Source organism: Monodelphis domestica, chromosome 6 (assembly GCF_027887165.1).
Source record: "Monodelphis domestica isolate mMonDom1 chromosome 6, mMonDom1.pri, whole genome shotgun sequence".
NCBI lineage: Eukaryota > Metazoa > Chordata > Mammalia > Didelphimorphia > Didelphidae > Monodelphis > Monodelphis domestica.
Window position 1 is genome coordinate 292,352,096 of NC_077232.1, and position 27,994 is coordinate 292,380,089.

General features: G+C 38.3%; 1 protein-coding gene across 27 annotated transcripts in view; it reads right to left on the reverse strand.

Annotated features, from left to right (window-relative positions):
• Nucleotides 1–27,994, reverse strand: part of RUFY3 (RUN and FYVE domain containing 3) — a 138,532-nt gene that overhangs the window by 62,481 nt on the left and 48,057 nt on the right. For 6 of the 27 annotated variants that reach the window (XM_056803360.1, XM_056803359.1, XM_056803358.1 and 3 more), the window contains one exon: nt 26,280–26,333. The exons of the other annotated variants lie outside the window; for them this stretch is intronic. In XM_056803360.1, the coding sequence (XP_056659338.1) occupies nt 26,280–26,333 (54 nt within the window). The remainder of the gene's footprint in view (nt 1–26,279; nt 26,334–27,994) is intronic. 27 annotated transcript variants of the gene reach the window in all.

Here is a 27,994-nt window from a genome sequence, read left to right on the forward strand (position 1 = left end):
CAAACATCAAAAGATAGAGCTTTTGACTTGAGGATTGTAAAACTAGGTGGCACAGTGGATAGAGTTCTACAAGAATTTAAGAATACCTGAGTTCATATTCAACCCTGGACACTTACTAGTTATGTCAGTCACCACAGGCATGTCTCTCAGTGCATCAGTATATTCTTCTATGAAATGAAGATAATACCTGAAAAGGTCATTGCGATGATCTAAAGAGCTTTACAACCTTTATGGTGCTATACAAATGCTTGTTATTATTGTTCATTAATTCATGAAAATAGTAGATATTTGGAAAGTGTAACAAAATATACTTTACTACACTGTAAGATTGCAATTTTTAAATTTTAGTTGTTTTTAGAAGGGTCTTAAATTGTGAAATGCTAATTTAAGAGTCCATTAAATATATGTGGCAATTAATCCTGTTGAATTTATTTAACATTATTGAAGTATTAGAGCTTAATAAATAAAGGCAGCATAATTAAATGTTAACACTAAGATTATCTAAATGCATTTTTTGTTTCTAAAAAATAATTCTAAATTTTTTTTCCAAAAAATACTTGACCAATTTATAACAAAGATGCTGGTTCAATATTAGAAAAACTAGAAGTATAACTGACTATCAATAACCAAAAAATCATCTGATCATATCAGTAGATGCAGAAAAAGCTTTTGATAAAATACAACATCCATTCCTATTAAAAACACTAGGAAGCACCCTAGAATCTATCTGTCAAGTGTAGCAAAGGAAAATAAAGGTTGCAAGGAATGATGGACAGGGGCTTGAGATCAGAATCTTCCTGAGCCTGGTTGGGTCAGAATTCCTAAGGACAGTTGATTAACTGTCACTCTGGACCTGAAAGAGGGAGGAGACAGGCGTATGTGTGAATCATCTTGAAGCCCATCCATCAAGATTCTGGCCTTTTTAATATCTATTGGCTGTGGTGTGGAGGCATTTCCACACCATGTGGAGGCGTTCTTCAGTCTACTGCTGGACAGTGATTGAAGAGTGAAATATCTACTTGGAAGAGACCATCTGTGGACATACACCTGGGATTCCTGTTTCTGGCTCACCAAGGACTCTGTGAGATACTGATCCCCTGTTGGACTTGCCTTTAGATAACTTAGAGTTTAGTCTAGTTTAGTGGGTAAAAGAAATCAGATTTTACCCTTTCCCATTTTCCTTTCCTTCATCCCTTCTATGTTAAACTAAATTCAATATTTATGTGTATCTCCCTCTGTATTACTTTCCTTCCCCCTATCCAAATTATATTAAATTACATATATTTTTAACACAAGACAAACACAGGAACTACATGAACACAACTACAAAACATTTTCCACACAATTTAAACTAGATCTAAACAACTGGAAAAACATTGATTTCTCATGGGCAGAATGAGCTAACATAATAAAAATGACAATCCTACCAAACTAATTTACTTATTTAGTGCCATACCCATGAAACTACCAAGAAACGTTTTTACTGAATTAGAAAAAACTATAATAAAGTTCACTTTGAAGAACAAAAAATCAAGAATATCAAGGGAAATTATGAAAAAAAATGTGAAGAAAGGTGGCCTAGCAGTACCAGATCTCAAACTATACTATAAAGCAGTAGTCATCAAAACAATATGGTACTGGCTAAGAGACAGAAAGGAGGATCAGTGAAATAGACTTGGGATAAGTAACCTCAGCAAGGCAATCTATGATAAACCCCCAAATTCCAGATTTTGGGACAAAAATCCACTATTTGACAAAAACTGCTGGGAAAATTGGAAGACAGTATGGGAGAAATTAGGTTTAGGTCAACATCTCACACCCTACACCAAGATAAACTCAGAATGGGTGAATGATCTGAATATAATGAAGGAAACTATAAGCAAAGTAGGTGAACACAGAATAGTATATTTGTCAGATCTTTGGGAAAGGAAAGATTTTAAGACCAAGCAAGAGTTGGAAAAAAATCACAAAATGTAAAATAAATTTTGATTACTTTAAATTAAAAAGGTTTTGTACAAACAAAACTAATGCAACCAAAATTAGAAAATTAGAACATATAAAATTTGGGGAAAATTTTCATAACAAAAAACTCTGACAAAGGTCTAATTACTCAAATTTATAAAGAACTAAATCAATTATATAAAAAAATCAAGAAAGGAGCAGAACCAGGAGAACATTATATACAGAGACTGATACACTGTGGTACAATAGAACATAATGGACTTCTCTACTAGCAGCAATGCAATGATCAAGGACAATTCTAAGGAACTTATGAGAAAGAACACTATCCACATTCAGAGGAAGAACTGTGGGAGCAGAAATGCAGAAGAAAAACAACTGCTTGATCACATGGGTTGATGGGGATATGATTGGGGATGTAGATTCTAAATGATCACTCTAGTGCAAATATCAATGGTATGGAAATGGGTCTTGATCAATGACACATGTAAAACTCCAGTGAAATTGTGCATCAGCTACAGGAGGAGGGTTGGTGGAGAGCAAGGAAAGAACATGAATCTTGCAACCATAGAAAAATATTCTAAATTAATTAAATAAAATTTTCAAGAAAAATTAAAATTTAAAAATAAATAAATGAATGAATAGTTGGGAAATTAAAAAAAAACTAGGAAGTCTAGTAATAAATATTGTTTTCAGTTGTGTCTAACTCTTTATGACCCCATTTGGGGTTTTCCTGGCAAAGACACTAAAGTGGTTTGCTATTTCTTTTTCCAGTTCAGTTTACTGATAAGGAAACTGAGGCAAGCAGGGTTAAGTGATTTGCCCAGTCACACACTGTGTCACCTACCTATTCCAAAAATGATTAGCAGTATCTATCTAAAACCAAAGCAAGCCTTATCTTGAATGGGGATAAACTGGAAGCTTTTCCAAAAAGATCAGGGTATGAAGCAAGGAAAACTGTAATCACCACTATTATTCAATAACATACTGGAAATGTTAGCTACAGTAATAACACAAGAAAAAGAAATTTAATAAAATAGAACAGACAATGAGGAAACAAAACTATCACTCTTTGCTGAAAGTATGATGGTATACCTAGAGAATTTTTTTTTTCCAGTTACTTTTACAAGTGTTTTTTTTTATTTTATTTAGTCAATTTAGAATATTTTTCCATGGTTACAAGAATCATATACTTTCCTTCCCCTTCCCCAACCTTTCCTGTAGCTCACATGCAATTCCACTGGGTTTTACATGTGACCTTGATCAGGACCTATTTCCATGCTGTTGGTGTTTGCACTAGGATGTTCCTTTAGGGTCTAATCATATCCCCTCAACCCATATATTCAAGCAGCTGCTTTTCTGCAGTGTTTCTACTCCCACAGTTTTTCCTCTGAATGTGGATAGTGATCACTGCATTACCACCAATGGAGGAGTCCATTACCTTCGATTGTACCACAATGTGTCAGTCTCTGTGTACAATGTTCTCCTGGTTCTGCTCCTTTCGCTCTGCATCACTTCCTGGAGGTTGTTCCAGTCTCCTTGGAATTCCTCTACTTTATTATTCCTTTGAGCACAATAGTATTCCATCACCAACATATACCACAATTTGTTCAGCCATTCCCCAATTGACGGGCATCCCCTCGTTTTCCAATTTTTGGCCACCACCAAGAACACAGCTATGAATATTCTTGTACAAGTCTTTTTCCTTATTATCTACCTAGAGAATTCTTAAATAATGAACTAAAAAACTAGTCAATTAGATTTTAGCAAAGTTGCAAGATATAAAATAAAATAGCAAAAATAATCAATATTTTTATCAATTACCAACAAAACATATCAGTTAGAGACAGAAAAGAGAAATCCATTTAAAATAACAGTAGATAGTATAAAACACTTGAGTGTTTTTATATATAAATTTTATTTTATGTACAGTATATATAGTATTTATTTTATATGTAGTATTATATCTAGTTTAGAACATATATTAAATACTTGGGAGTATAGAGGAACTATATGAATACTATTATAAAAAATTTTTATATTTTCATACAAATAAAGATAGATCTAAACAGCTGAACAAATATAATAAAAATGACAATGGAAGGGAAGTGGGAAACTAGTGTACTCTTGTTGGGACTGTGAACTAGTCCAACTATTCTGGAGAACATTTGGAACTATGCCCAAAGGGCAAATACTGTGCGTGCATCCAGTTTGATCCTGCAATACCACTACTAGGTCTGTATCTCAAAGAGATCAAAGAAAAAGAAAATGGGAGTAGAAGTAGAAAAATATTTATAGCCACTCTTCTTGTGAAAACAAAGAATTGGAATTTCTTGGAATTGGAAGGGGCCTCTAATAATTGTAATGCTAGAGGTGAAGTTTTTGGTAAATAGGCGGGGTTTGGGGTTGCCAAATTCCTTTATTCTTTTTAATCTATCCTTGTTGGATTAACAATAATTGTAGTAATAGACTAGGTAATATTTGTGATTATAGATTTGTTAATTGTTAGTGGGTTATCAGTTTGCTAATGTAAGCTTATGCAAGGAGAATAAAATTCTTATTACTGATTTTAGCATCATGTCTTCTGTAATTTAATAGAATCGTCTAATATAATATTAGGGGTTTTGATTATTTTATGAAATTAAATAGAAAACGTATGCTTGAGCTTTAATGCTTTCTTAATTGATGGCTGCTTTTAGGCCCACAATGGAAAATTAGGTTTATCATTACCCTCAAATTGAGTTTGTGCTACAAGCAGAATGGCTTCAGTAAAACCTGTGGAGACTTCTATGAACAGATGCAAAGTGAAGTAAGAAGAACCACTAATCAATGGATAGAAATAGTCCGTCACTCAGTTTACTCCAGAGTGCTTTTAAAAAACTAACTTTTTAAAAAAATACAACTTCCATGTAACTGGCTTCCTTTGGAATCTTATGATTTTTTTCAATGTAAAAGCAATATTTTGCAATGGGGTCCACATCACAATAGATTAATAGTCAGATGAGTTCAGGACACAAACACACACAAAAAACCTTTCTCAAATGGGAGAAAGACAACGTGGCATCGCAGACAAAAGGATGGCCTCAGAGACAGAGATCCTGTGTTGCAGTTCTGCCTGACACGTACTAGTTCTGGAATCCTTCATTGTCAGGCCCTAAGAAAACATTCTAAGTGACAAAAAGCATTGGAGATCCATAGTGAAAATAGGAGCTTCCACTTTACTTCTGGAGTTTCCTGGTCAGATAAAACCACAAATCCAGATCATAAACTCCCCACTCAACCCTATTAATTTTGCTGTGAGTGTTTTAGCTGTTTTATAACTGTCCTCTGCTGAATGTTAGAATTGGCCATAGGCAGGGGGAAGCTTGGTGGCTCAGTGGATGGAGAACCAGGCCCAGAGATGGGAGGTCCTGGGTTCAAATTTGATCTCAGACACTTCCCAGCTGCATGACCCTGGGCAAGTCGCTTAAACCCCACTGCCTAGCCCTTACCACTCTTCTTCACTGGAACCCATACAGAGAGTATTGATTCTAAGGTGAAAGGTAAGGGTTTAGGGGGAAAAAAAAAAGAACTGGCCACAGGAAAACAAGACAAATTATGACATTTTAGTTGTACAGAAAGGACATTTTCTCATGGGATAGCAGGCAGAGGAAACACTCCAGGGAGTTAATAGAATGAGGGTTCAAGAGCAAGACTGGTCCATTTCAAGAGACTGGCCAAACCAAGGAATGATGGATAAATCTGGATCACTTCCTAGGTTTTAGTTATAACTATATGATGCTATAGTAAAATAGTTTTCAATAATAAATACCTACAAATGAAGCATTTTTGTGGAAATTTTTTTTCATCTTAGCCTAAGGGCTAGGAGTTATTAAATAACTTGCTCAGGATGGCATAGCTAGCAAGTGTCTGAGGCCAGATTTGAACCTAGGACCCTCTGATTCCAGGCCTGGCTGTCCATTTACCTGACCCAGGTGAAGGGAGAATACTGCCAGTTAGTTGTAGGCTCTAAAGGGGCCTGAAAAGCTCAATTTTCCTCCCAGATGCAAGCTAGACTCCATTCCAATTTTGTCGTGCCTGGGGTCAGAAAGCACAATGGAAGAGAACTACTTGCAGTTTCCTAGAAATGGTTAAACCAAAGATTCCCAGCGAGCCTTTAAGTTATTCTAGAATTCTAAAACTTTCCTAAAATAGTAGAAGAAACTACTCTCTAGGAAGATTTTCATATAAATTTTTATTAAAATAACCTATTAAATAAAGTGATTCCTAGCAGCTAGATGGCTCTGGGGAGGAGTACTGTACTTCAGGCAGACCCGAGTTCAAATCTAGCCTAAGAGACTTATTAGCCAGGAAACACTGGGCAGGTATAAACATACATGTATATGTGTACACATATGTGTATGCATGTACATATAAGTAGATACACTCATACATATTGATGCACAAGGTAATGTTGCTCTTATGAGTCAAATCTATCATAATTAAAAGTTCACTGCTGGAAAAAAAATTTCCTAATGGAGTTAGCCAACAGTGCAGCCTCAAATGGTAGTGAGTTCCCCACCAAGCAAGAGGATACATGTAGGCTTATTCCTGGAGGATACAGCAGAGGGGATTCCTGTTCAGGCATAGGAGAGAGTTTGTTACTTGTGAATTTCCTCTAGGGCCGAGTCTAACCTTACATCATCACATGAAATGTCTCCATTCCAAAGCAACAACCACACTGCTTCCTGCCCCCAAAAAGGACATGCAAGGGACCGCAACAAAAGAAACTCTTATGAATTTAAACAATAGCCAAACCAATTGTAAAATCACATCCTTTGTACCTTTTCAATATGGCCAGGCATGTGAAGATTCCAACTGGAAGACCATATTTCAGGGCACATTTTTAGCTTCCTTCTCTTCAATTTCTTCCTCAATAACAGCAAGACAATTCAGAAAATGGCTCCCCTTCACACCCTGATCAGTGGGGCAAGCTGACTTGAGGTCTTTGTCTAAGTAAAAGGCCATCTTTATTGCCTCTCCTATGGGGCAGGAGCTCTAAGTGGCCCAGAAGGGCCAGTGCACATGATCTCGTACCTCCTTCTGCCATGGCCTCCCGCAAGCCCAGAGCTGCACCAGAGGATTATTTATTTACCTCTTAACCATTTCACATGCCTAAAATTGGGCTACTAATTTTTTAGGTTCCCACCTTCTGTATGTCAGTGCTGGAATTTCTGATTATTATGCCTCTAATCCATTTCCCCCATAAGCTCTGTGATTTTTCATCTGTGTGAGTCACATTGCTTTTTGAGAATGCAGACATCATAGCAACAGCAGACCTGACTCTGATAATAAAGCGTAACTACTAGCAATTAGTCTTTAGCAACACTCTGGATCAGAGAAAGAGGAAGTTTTCGCAAAAGTTGGGGGGAGGGGGGTTTGGGGTTTTGTTTTTTCTTTTTTTTAAGTTTTTTTTTAAAGCCTTTTCACGCTAAAATTAGGCATTAGAGAGAAAGAAATAAGACAAACATTCTGCTTACTGAAGTGGCTCAATAAACTTTCCCCAGCTTTTGAGAAGTTTATGAAAAGAGATAAGGTGGAATCCCTGATAAGGGAGAGACTACACCCAAGAATCATTGAGTTTTATGGATGAGAATTGATTCTGAGATGATGAGATGAACTATTAATATGCTGCCCTCTTTTAGACCCAAGCATGAAGGCACTGACCATTCCCACTCTGGCTAGGCTCCTTTTGTCCTTTTCTTCTGTGAGTCTGATTTATTCTTGCTCTCTCCCCTACAGAGAGATTATCTAGCTATATAGAAGACTTATCTATAGGTAGCTGGAAAGAGAGAGAATCAGCCTCAGAAGAAAAAGACAAACAGGCAGTGAGGGAGGAAGGTGAGGAGAGACAGACAGAGAGATAATGAGAGACAGAGAGAGGGAGAGCAAGAGAAAGGAAGAGGGACAGAGGGGGAGGGATAGATTCTGAGGCGGCAATAAATAATTAAATAATTTGAAAAGATAGATTTGGGGGGTAATAGCAAAATCTTTACTAAAACAGAATTGACCCACTCAAATTCTACACCTATAATGTCTTCCTTAGTCCTCTCCACTCACAGGCCACCACTGAATCAAGACACTCATTATTTCCCACATGGCAACAGCTTCCTAAATGTCATCCAGCTCATTTCTATTCCCCTCTCCAATCCATTTCCCACAATCTACTAAAGTTATATTCCTTAAGTTTGGGTTAAACCACCTCATTCAGTAAGTTGCTTTGGCTGGCTGTTACCTTGGCATTCAAAGTCCTTTATGACTTGTATCCAACTCACCTTAGACACATCTCAATCCTTACATTCCATTCCTATTCCTTATGCCTTTGCATAAGCTGCCCTCTTGCTCTGCTTCTCTGTCTGATCCCCCCCCCACCAGCTGTTTATATGAAATGACCTGAAGTTTATATATTATAAACACTAAAGCCTAATGAGATTAAGTGATGCTGATGATTAGTTCCACAATTGTAAGTTCCTTGAGGGTAGAGCCTTTCTGTTTTATTCATATGCTCAGGGTTTAGCACAGTGCCTGGTATAAAAGATGTACTTTAAATGTGATTGGATTGAATTGATACCTGGTAGACTCAAATAAGTGGAAAGGAGGGGTACACGGCATTGGGACACTGAGGGAGTTAGAACAATTTATGCAATGATTAGGATAATCTGCAAGGGGAAAGAACTTTTCAGACCTCAGAACTCTGACCAAAGCCCAAGGGATCACCATTGGCAACTTCAAAAGACTGAGAATGAGAATAGTATACATGTCAGATCTTTGGGAAAGGAAAGATTTTAAAACCAAGCAAGAATTAGAAAAAAAATCACAAAATGTAAAATAAATAATTTTGATTACATCAAATTAAAAAGTTTTTGTACAAACAAAACCAATGCAACCAAAATTAGAAGGGAAGTAACAAATTGGGAAACAATCTTCATAACAAAAACCTCTGACAAAGGTCTAATTACTCAAATGTATAAAGAGCTAAATCAATTGTACAAAAAATCAAGCCATTCTCCAATTGATAAATGGGCAAGGGACATGGCTAGGCAATTTTCAGTTAAAGAAATAAAAACTATTAATAAGCACATGAAAATGTGTTCTAAATCTCTTATAATCAGAGAGATGCAAATCAAAACAACTCTGAGGGATCACCTCACACCTAGCAGATTGGCTAACATGACAGCAAAGGAAAGTAATGAATGCTGGAGGGGATGTGGCAAAGTAGGGACATTAATTCATGCTGGTGGAGTTGTGAATTGATCCAACCATTCTGGAGGGCAATTTGGAACTATGCCCAAAGGGCGATAAAAGATTGCCTGCCTTTGATCCAGCCATAGCACTACTGGGGTTGTACCCCAAAGAGATAATAAGGAAAAAGACATGTACAAGAATATTCATAGCTGCACTCTTTGTGGTGGCCAAAAATTGGAAAATGAAGGGGATGCCCTCCAATTGGGGAATGGCTGAACAAATTGTGGTATATGTTGGTGATGGAATACTATTGTGCTAAAAGGAATAATAAAGTAGAGGAATTCCATGGAGACTGGAACAACCTCCAGGAAGTGATGCAGAGCGAGAGGAGCAGAACCAGGAGAACATTGTACACAGAGACTAATACACTGTGCTATAATCGAACGTAATGGACTTCTCCATTAGTGGCAATGCAGTGATCCTGAACAACTTGGAGGAACCTATAAGAAAAACCACTATCCACATCCAGAGGAAAAACTGTGGGAGTAAAAACACAGAAGAAAAACAACTGCTTGATTACATGGGTCGAAGGGGGATATGGTTGGGGATGTAGACTCTACATCATCTACATCAAGGATCATCCTAGTGCAAACATCAACAACATGAAATAGGTTCTGATCAAGGTCACATGTAATACCCAGTGGAATTGCATATGGGCTATGGGAAGGGTGAGGGTAGGGGAGGTTAGGAATAGAATATGATTCTTGAAACCAAGGAATAATATTCTAAATTGACTAAATAAAATTTTAAAAAATAAAATAAAACAAGAATAGAACTAAAAAAAAAAGACTGAGAATGAAACAAATGAACAGCCATCTCTTGGCAAAGAGGAGGTGGACAAAGGTAAAGACCAACATGCAGATCTGTTTAGCTCGACTATTTATGCTTGTTATAGGGGAAAGGATTCTGTTTTAGGGAAGATTTCCCTATTGCATGAAAACACTTCTTCAATAAAACAAAATTTAAATGTGCAGAAGGAGATGTAGAAAACATTTTTTTGTTGTCTAAAAATCTAATGACTGTTTCTTTAAAAAACTATGTATGTGGCTCCAAGCTTCCCATGAAAGCAAAGGTCCGTCATTAAAATACAAACTTTTACAGGTGTGGCAATACTATGGCATAGAGTAATTTCGAGGCACATGATGGGTGTGGGCTGGCTGCAACATATTACCAATGAGGAATAAAGAATAATAGTAAATAATAATGTGAATGATAGTAATAACAACAACCATTTCTATAAGGCTTTTTAAAGATTCCAAAGCACCTTAAAAATATTTCATTTTGCTCTTCACAACACTGAAAGGTAGGTACCACTGAGACCCCTATTTTATAGATGGGAAAACTGAAGCAATGGAGGGCAAGCGCCTTGACCAGGGTCACTCAGCTAGCAGATGTCTGTCTGGATTTTTATTTATAATTTTCCAAATCTAAGTTTAGTGCACATCCACGATGCCACTTAACTACAGCATCTAGATTTCAAGTAATAAGAAGGTGTCCAAAAGTTTTAGTGTAGCTTTAAGCTATCATTTATTTCCACTTGATACTTTTTGTTGTCTCACTACCAGACAAATGAAAACTCATGGCTTAGCTGTTGGAATCATAGTAGTAATACAGATTTTTTTGTTTTCATTTCTGCTGTCATCTGTCAGACTTATATGTATCATGAAAGAAAAAAAATAAGCTAAGATGGAAAATGAAGCCTACATTTATTTCTAGACATGGCCAGCATGGGAACTGTTTTGCTTAACTATTCATATCCATTCCAAAGGTTCACAGATATTTTCTTTTTCTTTCTTTTTTCCCAAACAAAGGAGATGGGAGAGAGAGAAAAATAAATTCTTGATAATTGAAAAAAAATAAACACAAAATAAAAAACTTCTTGAAACCCAAGAAGCTATTTAGCAAACAAAATACAGACAATTGAGTGACTGGGGACTGCTCCCTGTGATTTTGTTCCCATCACACTTTTGGTCACAAAAATAACGGAAGCTGAGAAAGTGATAAATAAGCAAAACGATAATTTCATTCTCAGTTGATTTGCCTCAAAAGGGTTTCATCAACTTAAAAATATCTTGCAGAATATTAATTCCAGTTCTCTAGATTCTTCTGTTAGGGGTTGGTTTATTTTCCTATTTGAGGTGGTTCAACATAATTCAGATTCAGAAATTCGAATGAAAGAAGGGGAGGCTTAGGATTTCCCATATACTCATGTTATTTTAAGCCACACTCCATATACCTAGCTCTCATTGCATTAAATCAAACAGGTTAAGTAAGCTTTCCAGATCCAAATCAACCATGACTGAGTAGTCTTGACAATTCTGAATTGGCTGCTTGGTGCATCAAAGATCTTGATAAAAGTAAAACCATTTACAAGTCACCAAACAGTAATAAAAGAGCACTTACTAATGACACTTTAAATGTTAATGCCCTCCAACTTTTTGTGACTGTTAAAAAGTGATAATCCAATGCAATGCCCCTGAACAATCTGCAGGGATCTAAAAAACACTATCCACAAGCAGAGGATAAACTGTGAGAGTAAAAACACCGATGAAAAGCAACTGCTTGACTACAGGGGTGGAGGGGATAGGACTGAGGAGAGACTCTGAACACTATAATGCAAATTCCAACAACAAGGAAATGGGTTCGAGTCAAGAACACATGTGATAACCAGTGGAATCATGCACCGGCTATGGGAGAGGTGGGGGGGGGGGGGCGAAGGAAAGGAAAATGATTTTTGTTTCTAATGAATAATATTTGGAAATGACCAAATAAAATAATGCCAAAATAAACAAATAATTAAATAATTCAGCAAACAAACAAATAAATGAATGAATGAATGAATGAATAAATAAATAAATGAATGAATGAATAAATAAATAAATAGACAAGTAAATAAATAAATGAATGAATGAATAAATGAATGGGGGGGAAAAGGACGTTTTAAAGTAAGGTCACTTTGGGTTCTTTTTGTTCCCCTTATATTGGCAATTAATTTATATGAGTTAACATTTTGTCATTAACTTGTTAATATTGGTTTTAGGTCCATTCTTCACCAATCTCCAACTTTTCTACCTTAATAAATGGCTTAAATATGTATTAAAAAAAAAAAAGGATAATCATCCCAGGCCAGCCTTCTCGTTTCCCAGATGAGTAAACAACAGCCAGAGGGGAGGTAACACGCACTATCAGAGATGGGCTTCGAACTGCGGTTCTTTGGCTCCCAAATCAGGCCCTTTCCCTTATATCCCACGGTGCCTTCCTCTTCTGAAAGTTTAGAGGTGACAGGGGATCTGGGACAGAGTCAGGGCAGTGAGGAACTGGGAGAGGTGGAGGGAAAGCTTGCGCTTGCTTGATAGAGATTATTCATTGAAATCAACAAAACGGTTCATTCCGCTCTCAATGAGAATGTGTCTATCTAGTTCATTAAAAACTACTGTCAACAATTAACAAGGTTTCTGTTCACACCTCGCCAGGTGGATGGGATTCAGAATGGAAGAGTCGGATTTGGGGTAGGAGCACTGCAAGGCGGACAGGCCTGGAGTCAGAATGACTCCTCTCTCTCAAGTCCAGCCTCAGACAGTGACCATGTGAAATCCTTACTTTTGTTGCCTCAGGTTCCTCAGCTATAAAATGAGCCAGAGAAGGAAATGGCAAACCATTCCAGTATTTAACAGGAAAACACCAAATGGGGTCCTGAAGAGTCAGACATGACTGAATACGGCCAAACACGGCACGTGACAATGTTATGTACTCTATGGACGGAAATTCCACTATTTGGTCACCATGAACAAGGCGCAGGGGCAAAGCTGTTTTCCGGGTGGTCATTACTCTGACCTAACAACCCCTCTTACGACCAAGAGAAAGCAGCTTGACTTACACATGATCAAGAGAATACTATAAAATGTACCTATGTTTTTAGCATAGAATTTGGCAGCATTCCTCATGCCCTTCCTCCCCAATGGAGCATAATGGATACATTTGGAATAAGAGATGGACCCAAAGGGTATTCTTATTAAATGTGTCAACTTTGGAAAGACGACTCCAAGTGGAACGGGGCATATCTGGCCTGAAGAGGGGAAGGCTGAGCTCTGACTACCCTCCAACAGAGGGAGCTCGCGACTGGAGGGTCAGATGAGGTGGGAGTTCCTGGACAGGTGAGCTCTTGAAGGATTACACAGGCATAGGGAAGACAAATGGGACAAAAGTCTGGGAGAACAAGAAATGGCAGACCCAGATGTCCTCCTTAACTGAAAGTTGTAGGAAGAACCCACTGCTCTGCCCTCCTGAAAACATCACCGACATGTAGACTTGAAATGATCCCCCTGGTGGCAAATATCAATAATATGGAAATAGGTCTTGATCAATGAGATACATGTAAAATTGTGTGTTGGCTATGGGAGGGGTTGGGAAGAGGGGAGGGAAAGAACATGAATAATGTAATCATGGAAAAATATTCTAAATTATTAAATTAAATTTTTTAAAAATAACTACCTTTACAATAAAAAAAAAGCTATTTTACAATCCGATAATCAGTTGAAGCAATGATGAAGTTGATTAAACGGGTTAACTGACAGATTTGAAAAGAATATTTCAATAAAACACTAATTTTATTCAACAACAAAACATCATCCACACACCCCAAACTATCTTGGTAGACAATACTTAATAATGGGTACATTCCCATTTGTTTCTAAGGTTTCTATTACCAAAAACCCACAAACAACTCTGACCAAGATATATTATAAGAGGATATTGGCCTGCTCTGGTAGGATTATTCTCACCTGCATTTAGGGCTTCTGTGGCCTGAGAGTTAGAAGGCATCTACTTAACAGCCTCCTTGGGAGAAGGTTGTAAAAGAAGAGAATTATGAAGGGAGAAGGACTTCAGAAAAATAGGGAGGAAAAGGAAATCATGCAGACAATAACAATAATATTTATTTGGTGTTTACTATATGCTGAGTACTTTGTATTTTAAGCTCATTTTATGCTTAGAACAACCTGGGGAGGCAGGTGCTATTATGATCCCCATTTTCCAGATGAGGAAACTGAGGTTAATTGAGAGATCTTCCCAGAGGCCTCAGAGGAAAAAAAGAGTAATAGCAGTCAGTGACTCCCTCCCTCCCTATTCCTGAACACTGAAGCAGCCATGTGTGAGAAGTAACCATGACAGGGAGGTCTATGGTCTAATCATGTTATGTATCCAAGCCATAACGCAGAACTTCCAAAGACTTAGAAAAACAGATAACTGCCCTCACTTCTGGGAGAAGGAAATGAATAGCAATTATGAAGTCTTGGGAAAAGAACCTGAAGACTTGAGGGGTACTGGTTTTAATTCTTTCCTTGCTACCCATCCAAGTCTAGGGGTGCAAGAGAGAAAAAATTAATTTGGGAAATAGCTTAAAGAGTAGTGACTGAGGGGCAGTTAGGAGGCTAAGTGGATAGTAGAGCCTAGAGATGAGAGATCCGGGGTTCAAATCTGGCCTCAGGCACTTCCTAGCCATGTGACCCTAAGTAAGTTGCTTAACTCCAAATGCCTATCCCTTACCACTCTTCTGCCTTGGAGCTGATGCTTACTTAGTATTGATTCTAAGACAGAAGGTAAGGGTTAAAAAATAAGTAATGACTGCGAGTGGGATTTTAATTTCTGCACCACAGTCTAAAATACTGGGATGAAAACCACACACTGTACAGACTGGAGATTGGCAATCCTGTGGATAGTATAGCCAATATAGCACTTTACAAATATTATCTCATTACATCCTCACAAGAAGCCTGGAAGGTTGTTGCTATTATTATCCCCATTTCACAGTAGAGAAAACTAAGGCCAACAGGCTTTAAGTGACTTGCCTAGGGTGACCCAACTGGAGGCCCAAGGCTGGATTTGAGCTCAGGTCCACCTGACTCTGAAACTAGCTCTCTATTCACTTTGCCACATAGCTGCCTCTTTTTCTGTTCTTTGTATAAGGAAACATCCATGTGTGCTATCAAGGTCGTAATAAAAAAGGAGAAAACTTCAATTAAGACTAGAGATGACAGATTCTTGGCCAGAAATGGGGCACAACTAACAAAGGCTGGTAAGACCATATTTGCCAAGTGTCTTGTAAACTTAATGAAAATGGCTTTAAACTAAAATGGATGGGGGAGGGAGAAAAGTGCTTAGGTAGATCGCCCAAGCTAGGATCTCCTAAACTAATACTTAACATGGAAGTCAACCCAGGAGGGATGAGAGGTGCCCAAGGATGAAAATTTAAAGACAGGAAGAAAACAATTTCACTCAAATCAAAATAAGATTTTTCTCTTGCCAATGAAATTCACCATGAACTCATTAAGGAATTTAAGATTGTAAAAAGAAATATCCAAAATATGGAAGCAAAGCCACGTAAACAAATTTTAGGAAAATATTATCAGGAATGACAAAGATCAGAATATGCTGGCAAAGGAAGTTATGCTAACAAAAAGTGGCTTTTTAGCTGTATTGGCATGAAAGGGAGGATCTAGGGAGATATAAGACCATTGCTTGGATTAGATGGGATAACAAATCTGAGAGAAGGCAGAGCTGCTCAGTTATTGTTTGTTTTCTTTGCTAAGGAGAATGCCCTTCCATGATAGAAATGACTAAAATGGGAATAATACTCAAGTTAAGAGACCAGGGAGCTCCTACTCGCCCCTGATGAATTCAAGTCACCTGGCCTTGATAAATCCCATCTTTGTGGCTGCTTAGTCAGTGATATTTGAAAGAGCATTCGGAATAGAAGAACCATGAGTCTGGAGAAGGGTAAATGTTATCCTGATTTTCAGAACAGGGAAAAGAAAGGATTCTACCAATGAGTTTGATTTTGATTACTTGGAAAACTCTTTAGTGGTTCATTAAAAGAAATTCTACCTCTTTTGAGTTAAATGTTAGTGAGTAAAGATGCAGATGCTACGATCACTCTAGCAAAGATGAAAAAGGGGCCCTGATAAAATAATAATTTAGAAGACTACCACAAAGGAATAGCTATAGGCTCCACCACCTAGTCCAGGGGGCTTGTCAGAGGCCCAAGACCAGTATAATCTGTAACATTTGACTGGGTTTCTCTGGGCACAAAAGAGGTGATGGTACCACTTTCTTGGTGCAAAGAGAAAGAGAACTCAGACACAATGAGCTCAGTACCCTTAGTGGGCCAATAGGAGAGGAAGCAGAAACCAGAACCAGGGGTGAAGAATGAGCCTCACCTGGTCCCAGCCACCATATGCAGAAATAAAATGGCAACCAAAATTCAGATTTAAAAGGAGGCAGGACAAAATAGGGCCTGCACAATTCCATCCAAGAGTGAAAGGAGTAGAACTTGGCCCTGGTACAAAATTTCAATCCAGAAATTGGGGGAGGAGACAAGATGAAGTAAAAAACACTAAATGCCATTTAAAAAACCCCATAGTTTAAGAAAAACCCAAAAGGCAAAACCAGAGGAAAACAATTACCATTCAATAAATACAAGTATGAGGATCAAAGGAAAGAAGAGCTCGGGCATGAAGACTATGAGGATGGCTGGAAGATATAAAGCAAGAGATAAAGAATATTCTTTACAAAAACATAATAGAACAACTAGGTAGCTCAATGGATTAAGAGCCAGGCCTAGAGATGGGAAGCCCTGGATTCAAATCTATCCGCAGACACTTCTTAGCTGTATGACCTTGGGCGAGTCACTTAAACCCCACTGCCTAGCCCTCGATGCTCTTCTGCCTTGGAAGCAATATACAATCCTGATTCTAAGAAGGAAAGTAATGTGTTTTTTTAAAAATATATCTGTGTGTATGTATACATATATAACAACACACAAATAATTGAGATATTAATTGTGCAATGTTGGGTCATGCCAATATGAAAAAAATAATTCTACTATGCAGGTTTAGTGCTGTGCCAAACCACCAGAGGACTAGTCTAGAGAACTATACAAGACAGCAGTAAAATTCATCTGGAGAAATAAATAGTGCAAAAAAAACCTCTCCCAAGTTAAAAATGTAAAACAGAGAGAAACAGAAGGGACCTAACAGTACCAGATCTCAAACAACATACAAAACAGTATTTATCAAAACTATTTAGTACTATCTTTCCTTCTATTCTTTAAAACAGAAAAGCTGATCAGTGGAAAAATTTGCTACACAAGACTCAGAACCAATCAAGCATGGTAGCATGTTCTCCAAAACAGACTAACCTAATTTAAGCTCATCAATTTCAGAGTTTTCACTTCAGAGAAAGGCCATCCTCTATTCATGCCTGTCCAAACTGTGGGACTCTTGTCAATGCCCCCCAAATCTGCATATTCCATATTAATACATTTATCAAGGAGGTCTTTGATTTATGCAGAGACTCTCATGAAGACTTTGTATAGATGAGAAAAGAGGTATAAGTCATTAATTATTGAGGTTCTTTGTCACATTATTTTAAATCAGGACTGAGATTTTCTGATGCTTTTGATATCTTCCCCTCAATAAAATAATTTTTTTTAATCAGTCCCTCAACATTAGCTTTGATCTTCTCCATTCATATATTTTGCTGTTGTCCCATCATTCAGTTGTATCCAACTCTTCATGACTCCATGGACATGCCAGGCCCTTCACTATCCTCCACTCTCTCTCAAAGGTTGCCCAAGTTCATGGTCACTGTTTCCATGACATCTATCCATCTCAACTTCTGCCCTCCTATTCTTTTGCCTTCCATTTTTCCCAACATCACAGGCCTTTCCAATGAATCCTGGCCAAAACATGTGTATATATACTTGGTAGAATCCAGCTATTCTTTCCATCTTTTTTTCCCTTGTGCCATTCAGACCAACTCAACATACAACCAGGGCCATGATATCAAGGTCGAACTGTGGTGCCTCCACCATGCTACATGGAGAAATTTATGAAAGTGATTTCTGCAAATCTTTTCTACTTTTCTTCCATCTGTAGTCCTCTTTTCATTCTTGAATGTTCATGGAATGGCATTAAGTGGCTCTCTTGACATGCTTTCTTTAAGCTAGTTTTACCCTCTACTGTTTCTCAATACTTTATTTGAAATGCTACTGTCCATAATAGTCCACCTTCCTTCTAAGAGTTTACAAATGAGTTTATGTTGTCACTTAATGTTGTCATCGGCAGTCCTCTTTCTCCATTTGGCAAGTAAGTCAGATGTTTGTTGATTAAGAGGCTTTCTAGGCTTGTGGTTCCTTTTATGAAATTAATATAGTCAACGTAACTGTCATCTCTGTTGTCCATTTCTCATTTTAAAGTTTCAACTCATTTTTATTTCTACTTGTTTTTCATTCAGTCCGATTTTAATTCTGATGAGTCAATGGTCTGATCATACTCAAGGACAATTCCAACATTAGTAACAAGTCTTTGCTTTCTCAATGGGGGGAGGAGATGTGATGGAGGGAGGGAGAGAATTTGGAATTCAAAATTTAGAAAGACAAATGCTAAAAATAATTTTAAAAATTAACAACAAGATTTTCCATATCTGTCAAAAACAATTTTGTTTTTTATGGTGTTACTTTGTCATGAAGTTTCTGTATTCCCTACAAGTTTCTGGTCTCCTTCATTCCTTTTTTTCCTGAACCATAAGCTTTTTAAAAAACTCTTACCTTCTATCTTAGAATCAATACTGTATACTGGTTGCAAGGCATAAGAACAGTAAGGGCTAGGCAATGTGGGTGAAGTGACTTGTCCAGGATCACACAGCTAGGAAGTGTCTGAGGCTACATTTTAATCAGGACCTCCAATCTCCAGGCCTGGCTCTCTGTTCACTGAGCCACTTCACTGTTTCCTGAGGACCTCCTACAAGAGGCACACAGTTAGCTAGTCAGTTGACAAATTTTTCTTGACCAAAGTGACCTGTGAAATACATTTTTTAAAAATGTTTTTGTCTTGTGTGGTCTTTGGTCCACAAGTTCTTTAATCTCTATAGATATAGTGGTATCACGGCACAAAGGGGGCAGAGAGTGAGAAGAGTCACATCTTTAAAAATACATCTTCCCATTCTTACTTTTTTCCAACTCTGCAAAGAGGTCATCAACATTCAAAGTCTACATTAATTTAGCCTAGAGATTTCTTTTAAAATTCTTCATAGGAAGGGGCAGCTGGATAGCTCAGTGGATTGAGAGCCAGGCCTAGAGGCAGGTCCTGGTTTCAAATATGGCCTCAGACACTTCCCAGCTGTGTGACCCTGGGCAAGTCACTTCACCCCCATTGCCCAGCCTTTACCACTCTTCTGCCTTGTGTAAGATAGGAGGAGAGATTTGGGCAGAGAACAGTCTCTGACTGAGACTAGCTGAAGAGAGTGGGGGAGGAGCAAGAAAAAAAACCCTGAAAATTCCAGAAGAGAATCAGAAGCTTGGAAGTCCAACTGGCCAGTTGGGAGCCTGAGGGAAGAGTATAGAACTGCTAGGCTGGGAAGAAGCCGGTCTCTCTGGAGATCAACTATCTCTTTCTGAACCCCTGGATACTTCTCACTCAACTCTTAATAACAGCAATCAAGCCATCAGTGGATTTTGTGGACTGGGACTTTGAAGAGGGCCATCCACAGAGATCCCTTTCAAGGATCTCCCTCTCTATCTCTCTCTCCTTTACCTGTCCCTGGACTCCTATATTCAAGTTAGTTAGCTTAGGAGCAGGGAAGAAGAGAGATCAAGGCTGATAAGCCTTGAACCCCTAGACTTTGGTGGGCCAATTTGCCAGAGGGGACAAGTTGTAGGACTTTCTGTTCACCCACTTTCCTGATGAATACTTTTGCCATTCCTTCCCTGTTTGAGCCCAAATAAAGCACCTGTTACTCTAGATTTAGGTTTGGGCCAGTTTCTAACAACAGTAAAGGGGAATAAAGATTTGAGGAGGGTCACAACTCTCCCCCAAAACGGGGATTAACCTCTGGGTCCCAGTGATCTAGGACTGCCAGACCCAAGGAATAGACATTTCTCTTTGGCAGTGGAGTAGCCCTAAGATCCTGAAGGGGACTGGCAGTTGGTGACTGAGGAAAACAGAGGCATAAGAACTCATTTTGTCTCTCAAGAATAGATTGGACCTCAAGGGGGGCACTGTGTCATCTTATTAAGGCTTCCCCCTCTAGTCTCTTGTCCTCCATCTCCCAGAAACATTCTCTGAGGAGACACACTTCCCTTACAAGGAGACAGGATTTGGCTATCTTCCCCCAAAAGGAAGAGAGGAAGAACAATCTCTTCGACCTCTCAACCCCTTTCCCTCTTTCTCTTCATCATCCTGATGAATCCCTTTAATCACTATATTACACTTGGATTGATTCCAAGATGGAAGGTAGGGGTTTAAAAAAAAGTTCTTCAAAGGATTATCACTTCATCCTCAGCAACTGCTACTAGAATGTAAGCTACAATTATTTTCATTGAAGGTGGTTTTAAAAATAGGCGATGACCAAATATCCTATGAGATGATATTATTTGTGAACTTCTGGGGAGGCAATAAAACCCACTCCAACAAATCTTTTGCTTCTTTAAAGGGTACTTGTTGGTTTTCCATCCATTTAGCTCCAATTTCCATCCTAAATTTACCTTTCTTTATGTTGGTTTCATTAATAACAAGAATGCCAAGGTGGATATTATTTGGCATCTCCAGCAACACTTGTTTTGGGTGGTCACTGGACAGAGATCTCCTTTTCAGAGTGATTGTCTAACAATCATGTGACTCTTACCACATGACACTACCACAACTATAGAGGCTAAATGGCATGTGACTCAAAGGCCACACAGGAGAAAAACAATTTTTGAAAATGTGTTTCATGAGTCACTGCGGTCAAGAAAAATTCATCAATTGAGTTGCTAACCAGTGATGTGCCTCTTTGTAGGAGGTCCTCAGGAAACAGACTCAGTCTGTTATCAGGAATCTACATAAAAACCCTTCCCAGAATGGTAGAACATATTAGAGCCTATTCTCTATTAGCTACAGCATTCCAAGAACTAAGGTCATCATATCACCATAAGGAAACAAAGGAGGACTTTGTGGATAGATGATAGAGCACCTTAGGACACCAAGTGGTAATGGATGACTTTTTTTTTTTGACAAAAACTACTGGGAAAAAGGGAAAGCAATCAAATTTCATCCAAGATACCATAATACGCTCCAAAAGAATATATGATCTAGATGTAAAGTGATATCATAAATAAATAAAATAAAGATCTCATCAAAAATAACTTTATGAAGACAGATGGAGAAGAGTTCTTGACAAAACAAATGACAGGAAAGATCATAAAAATAAACTAGACAGTTTTGAATGCAGAAAAATGAAATGCTTTTGTAGAAACAAAATCAATAGTTAAGAAGGAAACTAAATATGGGAGGAAAAACTCTGTAGCAAGTTTCTCTAACAAAAGTTTTATAGTCAGGAATTGATTCAAACACATGAAAACAAGAACTAGTCCCCAAAAGATAAATGGCCAAAGAACTAAACAAGCAACTCTCAAAAGGGCAAATTTTCAACAACCATTTTAAAAATGTTCCAAATCATTAAAAATAAGAGAAATACAAACAAAAACAAGGCTCAACCTCATACCCACTGGATTGGTAAATATAACAGAAACAGAAAACTGTATTTTTGGAGGGACTCAATGACAATACCATTGGTGGACATTAGAGGTGGTATATGTCTTCTACAAAGCACTTTGGAACCATATATGTCCTAAACCTCACAATATACCACTTCTAAGCCTATATCCCAAAGAGAATGAACATAAAAAGAGAACCAATACATAAATAAATATTCGCAGCAATACTTTTTGTTTATATGCCGAACAAAAAATATTTTGGGTGTCCATCTATTACAGAAAGACAAACAAACTGTGGTAGATGAATATAACAGAATATTTTTATGGCATGCAAAATGACAAAAGAAATGAATTCAAAGAAACCTGGGAAGACTTTTAGGAACTGATACAGAGTGAAATGAACACAAACAAGAGAACCATGTACACAAGCATGCAAAGGAAAATAACTTTCAAGAGCTTTACTGAAATCTAAAATATGCACAAACACAAAAAAAGAATAAAAAAGGTCAGATTGGGACACAAACTAGCAGGGAAATTTTGTTGCCGTCAAGTTAAAAAAAATTAAACTATGCAAAATGGAGTCCCAGTTTCATAGACAATCCTTCTGCTTTTCCTCTTTATATATGGAAATATATCATTTCTTTTTAAACCCTTGCCTTCTGTCTTTGTATTAATGCCAAGTCAGAAGAGTGGCAAGAGCTAGGCAATTGGGGTTAAGTGACTTGCCCAAAGTCATACAACTAGGAAGTGTCTGAGGCCAGATTTGAACGCAGGTCCTCTTGACTCCAGGTGTGGCACTTTATTCAATGTGCTACCAAGCTTCCTTGAAATACTAATTTCTTAAGTTCATACTTATTTAAAAAGAAAAAAATGAGTTGGTGAAAATCTTTAGACAGTGATTACAAAGAACCACATGGCTTCATAATGAATAGGTCACACATGTCATGTTTTGCCTAACTGTACATGTTCTGTTTTTCTTGTTTTCTCACTGGTAGGAAGGAGGATGTGAAAGGGAGAGAATGTAGATATGGAAATGAAATTTAATTTTAAAAAGACAATCAGATTATGTCAGACAAACTTGATTGCCTTTTTTTTGACGAGATTACTCAACGAGTAGAAGAGAATAAATCTATGAATCCAATTTGCCTAGATTTTTACAGAGCATTTGAAAATGCATTATTCTTGTGACAAAGATGGAGCACTGTGGGCTACACAATAATCCAATGAAATGGATTCATTGCTAGTTGGAGAGCCAGTCTCAGATGTCCCCGTGGATGGGTCACTGTCAAAATGGCAGGTTTCTGGTGGTGTACTCTAGGATTTGTCCTTTGCTATGTATTCTTTACATTTTCAATTTGTGCCTTGGAGAAAGGCATGGTTACCATGCTCATTATGTGTTGATGTGACCCAAAGGTGAGATTACCTGGCACATTAGATAATTGGAACCCAGGCGGTCTGGAATATTGGTCCAATTCTACAAAGATGAAATGCAATAGGGCTACATAAAGTCTCATTTTTGAATGTAAAAACAAACAATCTGGCCAATACAAGATGAGGAAAGCATGGTTAGACAGGCAGCAATTTGAGGAACAACCTGGAGATTTTAGTGATCAGTTCAATGAGTGAGAAGTGAGATGTGGCTATGACAAATGCCAACCATCTTGGGCTACATTAAGATGAGGTGGTGTTCAAGAAGGGGAGGGGCCAGTCCTGCTTATTCTTGACCTGGATAGGAGTCATCTAGAATCTCTTCTTCACTTCTGGGTACCATGATATAAAAAGAACATGGAAAAGCTCCTCATCCTGAGGAGAGCAATCAGAATGGCCTTGAGTCTAAGGCACACAAGTATCAGTTAAAGGAACTGGGAAGGTTGAATACTCAGGAGAGTAGAGTTGGGAGAACAGGAGAGTTGTCTTCAAGTATCTGAAGGGCTCTCACGTGGAAGGGAAATGAGACTTGTTCTGTTTGGCTACAGGGGACAGAAGTTGCAACAAATAGGTTGCAGTTTGAAAGAGAAATTTAGGCTAGAGTTGTCCAAAAATAGGACATATTGCCATGGGTACAAAATAATTTACAGCAACTTTTTGTAATAGCCCCAAACTGAAAACTAAAGAGGTGCTGATTTCCTGGGTAAAGTTACCCAAATTACAGCATATGAATGTAATGGAATATTATTGTGCATTAGAAATGATAAAGTGGGCAGTTTGGGGGGAAAAAAAATCTAGAACAAACTATATGAACTGATACAGAATAAAGTGAGCAGAACCAGGAGAACAAATGATACATTATAAAGAAAAACAACTCTGAAAAGACGTGAGAATTTACAATGATAAAACAGGATTTCAGAAGCCCAACAAAAAAAGCATGCTATTTGACCTCCTTAAAAAAAGAGGTGATGGATGCAGAATGAGACATACATTATTGGCCAATGTGAAAATTTATGCTGCTTGACCATGACTGTTTGTTATGAGGATTTTCTCTTTTTTCCCCTTTGTTTAGTTGGTAGGGTGAGGGAGGAGAAATAAATGCTTGTTAATCAAAATCGACTAAATTTTTAATAAAGAGAGACAGTGGGTTTGTCCTCCTTATACATTTTCAAGCAGGGGTTGAAAGGGCACTTGCTGAGTATGTTACAGTCAGGATCCCTTTTGTGCAGGAGTTGGACTAGATTAGCCACTGACCAGTGTCTCTTGTAACTCTCAAAGTCTGGGAAGTGATCTAATCCATCTCCCTCCATCCTTTTTTTTGGGGGGGGGGGGAGATGAGGAAACTGAAGCCCCAAACAGTTAAATTACTTGCCCAAGATTATGTAACCAGTAAATGTTAGAACTGAGGACCTGGGACCTCCAAATCCAAGCCTTTTCCATTGTATCGCATTACCCACTTTGGTGATTTGTACATGCACTGACCGTTGCAACTGCGTGAAAAGCAAGGAAAAACCATTCCAAATATTTCAACATTTAGAAATACTCTTTTGGCTTTTTTAGAGAACCTTTTTTTTAAAAAACAACTTTTTCCATCAAAGCAATTTTGAACACTGATTGTTACATTAAAGCAAGAGATTATAAACAGAGAAAAAATCTACCCTATTTTGCCTTTATGAAACATGGTCACCGATCATGAACATTTAACATTTAACATGAACAGATCTCGAGAAAAAAAATAAACTTGGCAAAGTTCTGCCATGAGTGAAGTTTCAGCCCTGTGGTCAACAGAGATAATGGTTCAATGGGACATTCAGCCAAATTGGGTCTAGATCTAGTCTTCATACTGTGTGACCAATCAAACAGTTTTGGAGAGCCCAGTACCATGGGAGCTTACAATCTAGAGAAGGAGACAACGCTAACGCCTAGGAAACTAGGAGGTATTATTACTCAGTTGGGAGACAGCAATAATAGCAAAAACAATAGCTAACATTGATACAGTTTACATATTTTATTGGATCTTCATAGCAATGCTATTATCACCAGCAGAGTTTGACCAGCATGATGAAGCTAGGGAATTTCTGAAGCAAGATTTGAACTTAGGTCTTAATGACTCCAAGACCAGGGTTTTCTTCAATAAGCCACCTCATTTATTCATCTAAGGCTTCCAGAAAGAAGAGATCTCCATGGCCTATTACAGGGAGAGATGGTTTAATGGAGGAAATGGAACTAAGGATGGATCTCAAAAGTTGAACAGAATGCGATGAGGGAAGGGAAATGGGAAGGCATGCCAGATGAGGTCAGTAGCACAGATGAGATGGACGATGTCGATGAGCACCGCACGTGTGAAAAGACCAGCTTGATTGGAGCAGAGGATTTGGGCTGAGGCTGCCAGGGCAGAGTGATTTCTCCTTTCCTATGTGAAGGGTGGAGCTGAACTCCAGGTATCTTGTTTCTGTCTCTCTTAGGGTCTTGACAGAGATTAATTTTCCAAATCTGCAGTGTTTTGAGTTCCCCTGGAAGTGCCATCCAAATGCCAAGATTAAATTTCTTCAGGACAGAACCTTCTTCCATTGTCTTTGTCTTGTTCGTACTAAAATAACCATTTATGTGCCTGGCTTATAAATATCTGTCTGCACTGCTTGTCAAAAAATGGGATTTAACTTGGACAATGAACAGATTTACAAATTAGGATCAGGTGTGTAGGGTTAGAAGGGAGCTGCAGAGGTCTAACCTCACTTTAGAAGTGGAGGAAAAATGACTTCCCCAATGCCACAAAGGAGGAGAAAGGGGCTAGAGAAAAGTCGGAAGGAGAAGGTTTCATCTTGGGTTCCTGAATGCTTTCAGAGGGAATTTTGGCATTTATTCAAAAAGAGATGCTTCCCAGAGGCTTGATGGCCTCGCTAGGAAGCAGGAGCCCAAAGCCAAGACCCAGCAGGTTAGGTAAGATTTACCCTGTGACCCAATCAGGCCGGTGTGTATTAATAGTTCCACTGCCACAGGAAGCAACACCTAAGGGGGGGGATGCCCTCCACTAGAAAATGAGAACAACGTCTGAAAAGATGTTGGCTGTGGCACGCACCTTCTGGATCGCCACGTATTTGCTCCACCAACTCTGTCAAATCCTCCCAAGAGTCTTTGCAAACGGCAAAAAGAAAGGAAAAGAAAGATAAAATGTCATGCAAGCCGGGATCCAAAGAAAATAGCTTTAAAGGAAAAAAATGTCAAAGCCTCAAACTGAAAACTGAAACTTGGAGATTCCTAGAACTTAAAATCTATTCTGGGCCCCAATCACAAATTGTTCCTGCAAAGGACGGAGAGTTTAATTTAAGAAGTCACATAAATCCAGCAACTTAGCTTATTAGACTTGTATATTCTCCATCTGAGATGAACATTTTTAACTCAAGGGTTAACAAAAGAAAGGCTGCATAATTCCCCAAAAAGAAAAACTCCAAGAGACCACTAAGTTTTGTTCATTTGGTTTAATATCATCCTATTCATGTAGAAGCATAGGATAGCCTAACCTTGATCTTGAGCCTCTCAGGGATACCCGAGAGGGGGAAAAATGTGGGCAACTCAGTTGGGGTGCTTAGTGCCAGCAATGGAAAATGGGAAATCCCAAACCATTCCTCCCCAAACCCACACGGCTCCCCACCCTTAGCCCACCAAGACAAAAACAATAACGGAAAAGACAACATGCCTTGGAGGCAAAATTGTGACTTTTTCATCAATCGGCCTACTTTGAAGTGCCGTATATTAATTATTATGCAATGTATACGATGTTACATGTAACATACTGATACATGACACAATAATCAAGCGCGATATTTATACAAGTTCTTAGCACAGTATCCAGCACATGTAGGCTCTCTAGGAATACCGATTTTTTTTCTTTAATTCATAATTTTCTTTCAACCAAAGACCAGTCTTTTCCGCTTCAATTGGATTCGTGAGAGCTCTTTTTTTACCATTACTTTGACATTCAAGTGTTCAGTATCACAAAGGAACAGCTCTAAAGACAGCCAAGCTAACCACTCTTTATTTGTCCCCCAAATGCAAACTCTTGATAGCACTTACTGGGTGCTAGGCACTGTGCTAAAAGCTTGGTAAGGATCTCATCTGATCTTCAAACCACCCTGGGAGACAAACTGGGTTAAGTGACTTGCCCAGAGTCATACACGTCTGAGGCCAGATTTGAATTTAGGTCTTCCTAATTCCAGATCAGGGACTCTATCCACTGTACCACATAGTTGCCTGAAGGTGCTATTACTATTCCCATTTGATAACTAAGGAAACTTGAGGCAAAGATGAAGTGACTTGCCCAAGGTCACACAGCTAGTAAATGATAGAAGCCATACTTGAATTCAGGTCTTCCTAATCTCAGATCCTGCTACCCTAAACCACGCATCTTTGTCTCTTTTGTATTATGAACCCCTTTGCAGACTGGGGGATTCTCTTCCATCCATGTCTAAGCTATATATAAATATACATATGTATTTTATTTATATAAACAATATATATTATTATTTATTGTAAATATATACTTAAAATACTGGATGTGCCTAGCATCTTGATATGGTCTTAGGTGCGATAAGCTAAAAGGTGCAGCATGACTTCTGGGCTGTGTAATCTGGATCTACATACACAGATCAATACTTTGCATAGACCTATCAGCGCATAAAACAAAATGCCTAGAGATTACAAAGCAAGCCCACCATGAGGGAAAGCCTTCCCCAAATAAAAACAAGTGAAGCATCCCGGATGGATGGTTCTTGATCGCTCCTGGAGATCACCCCA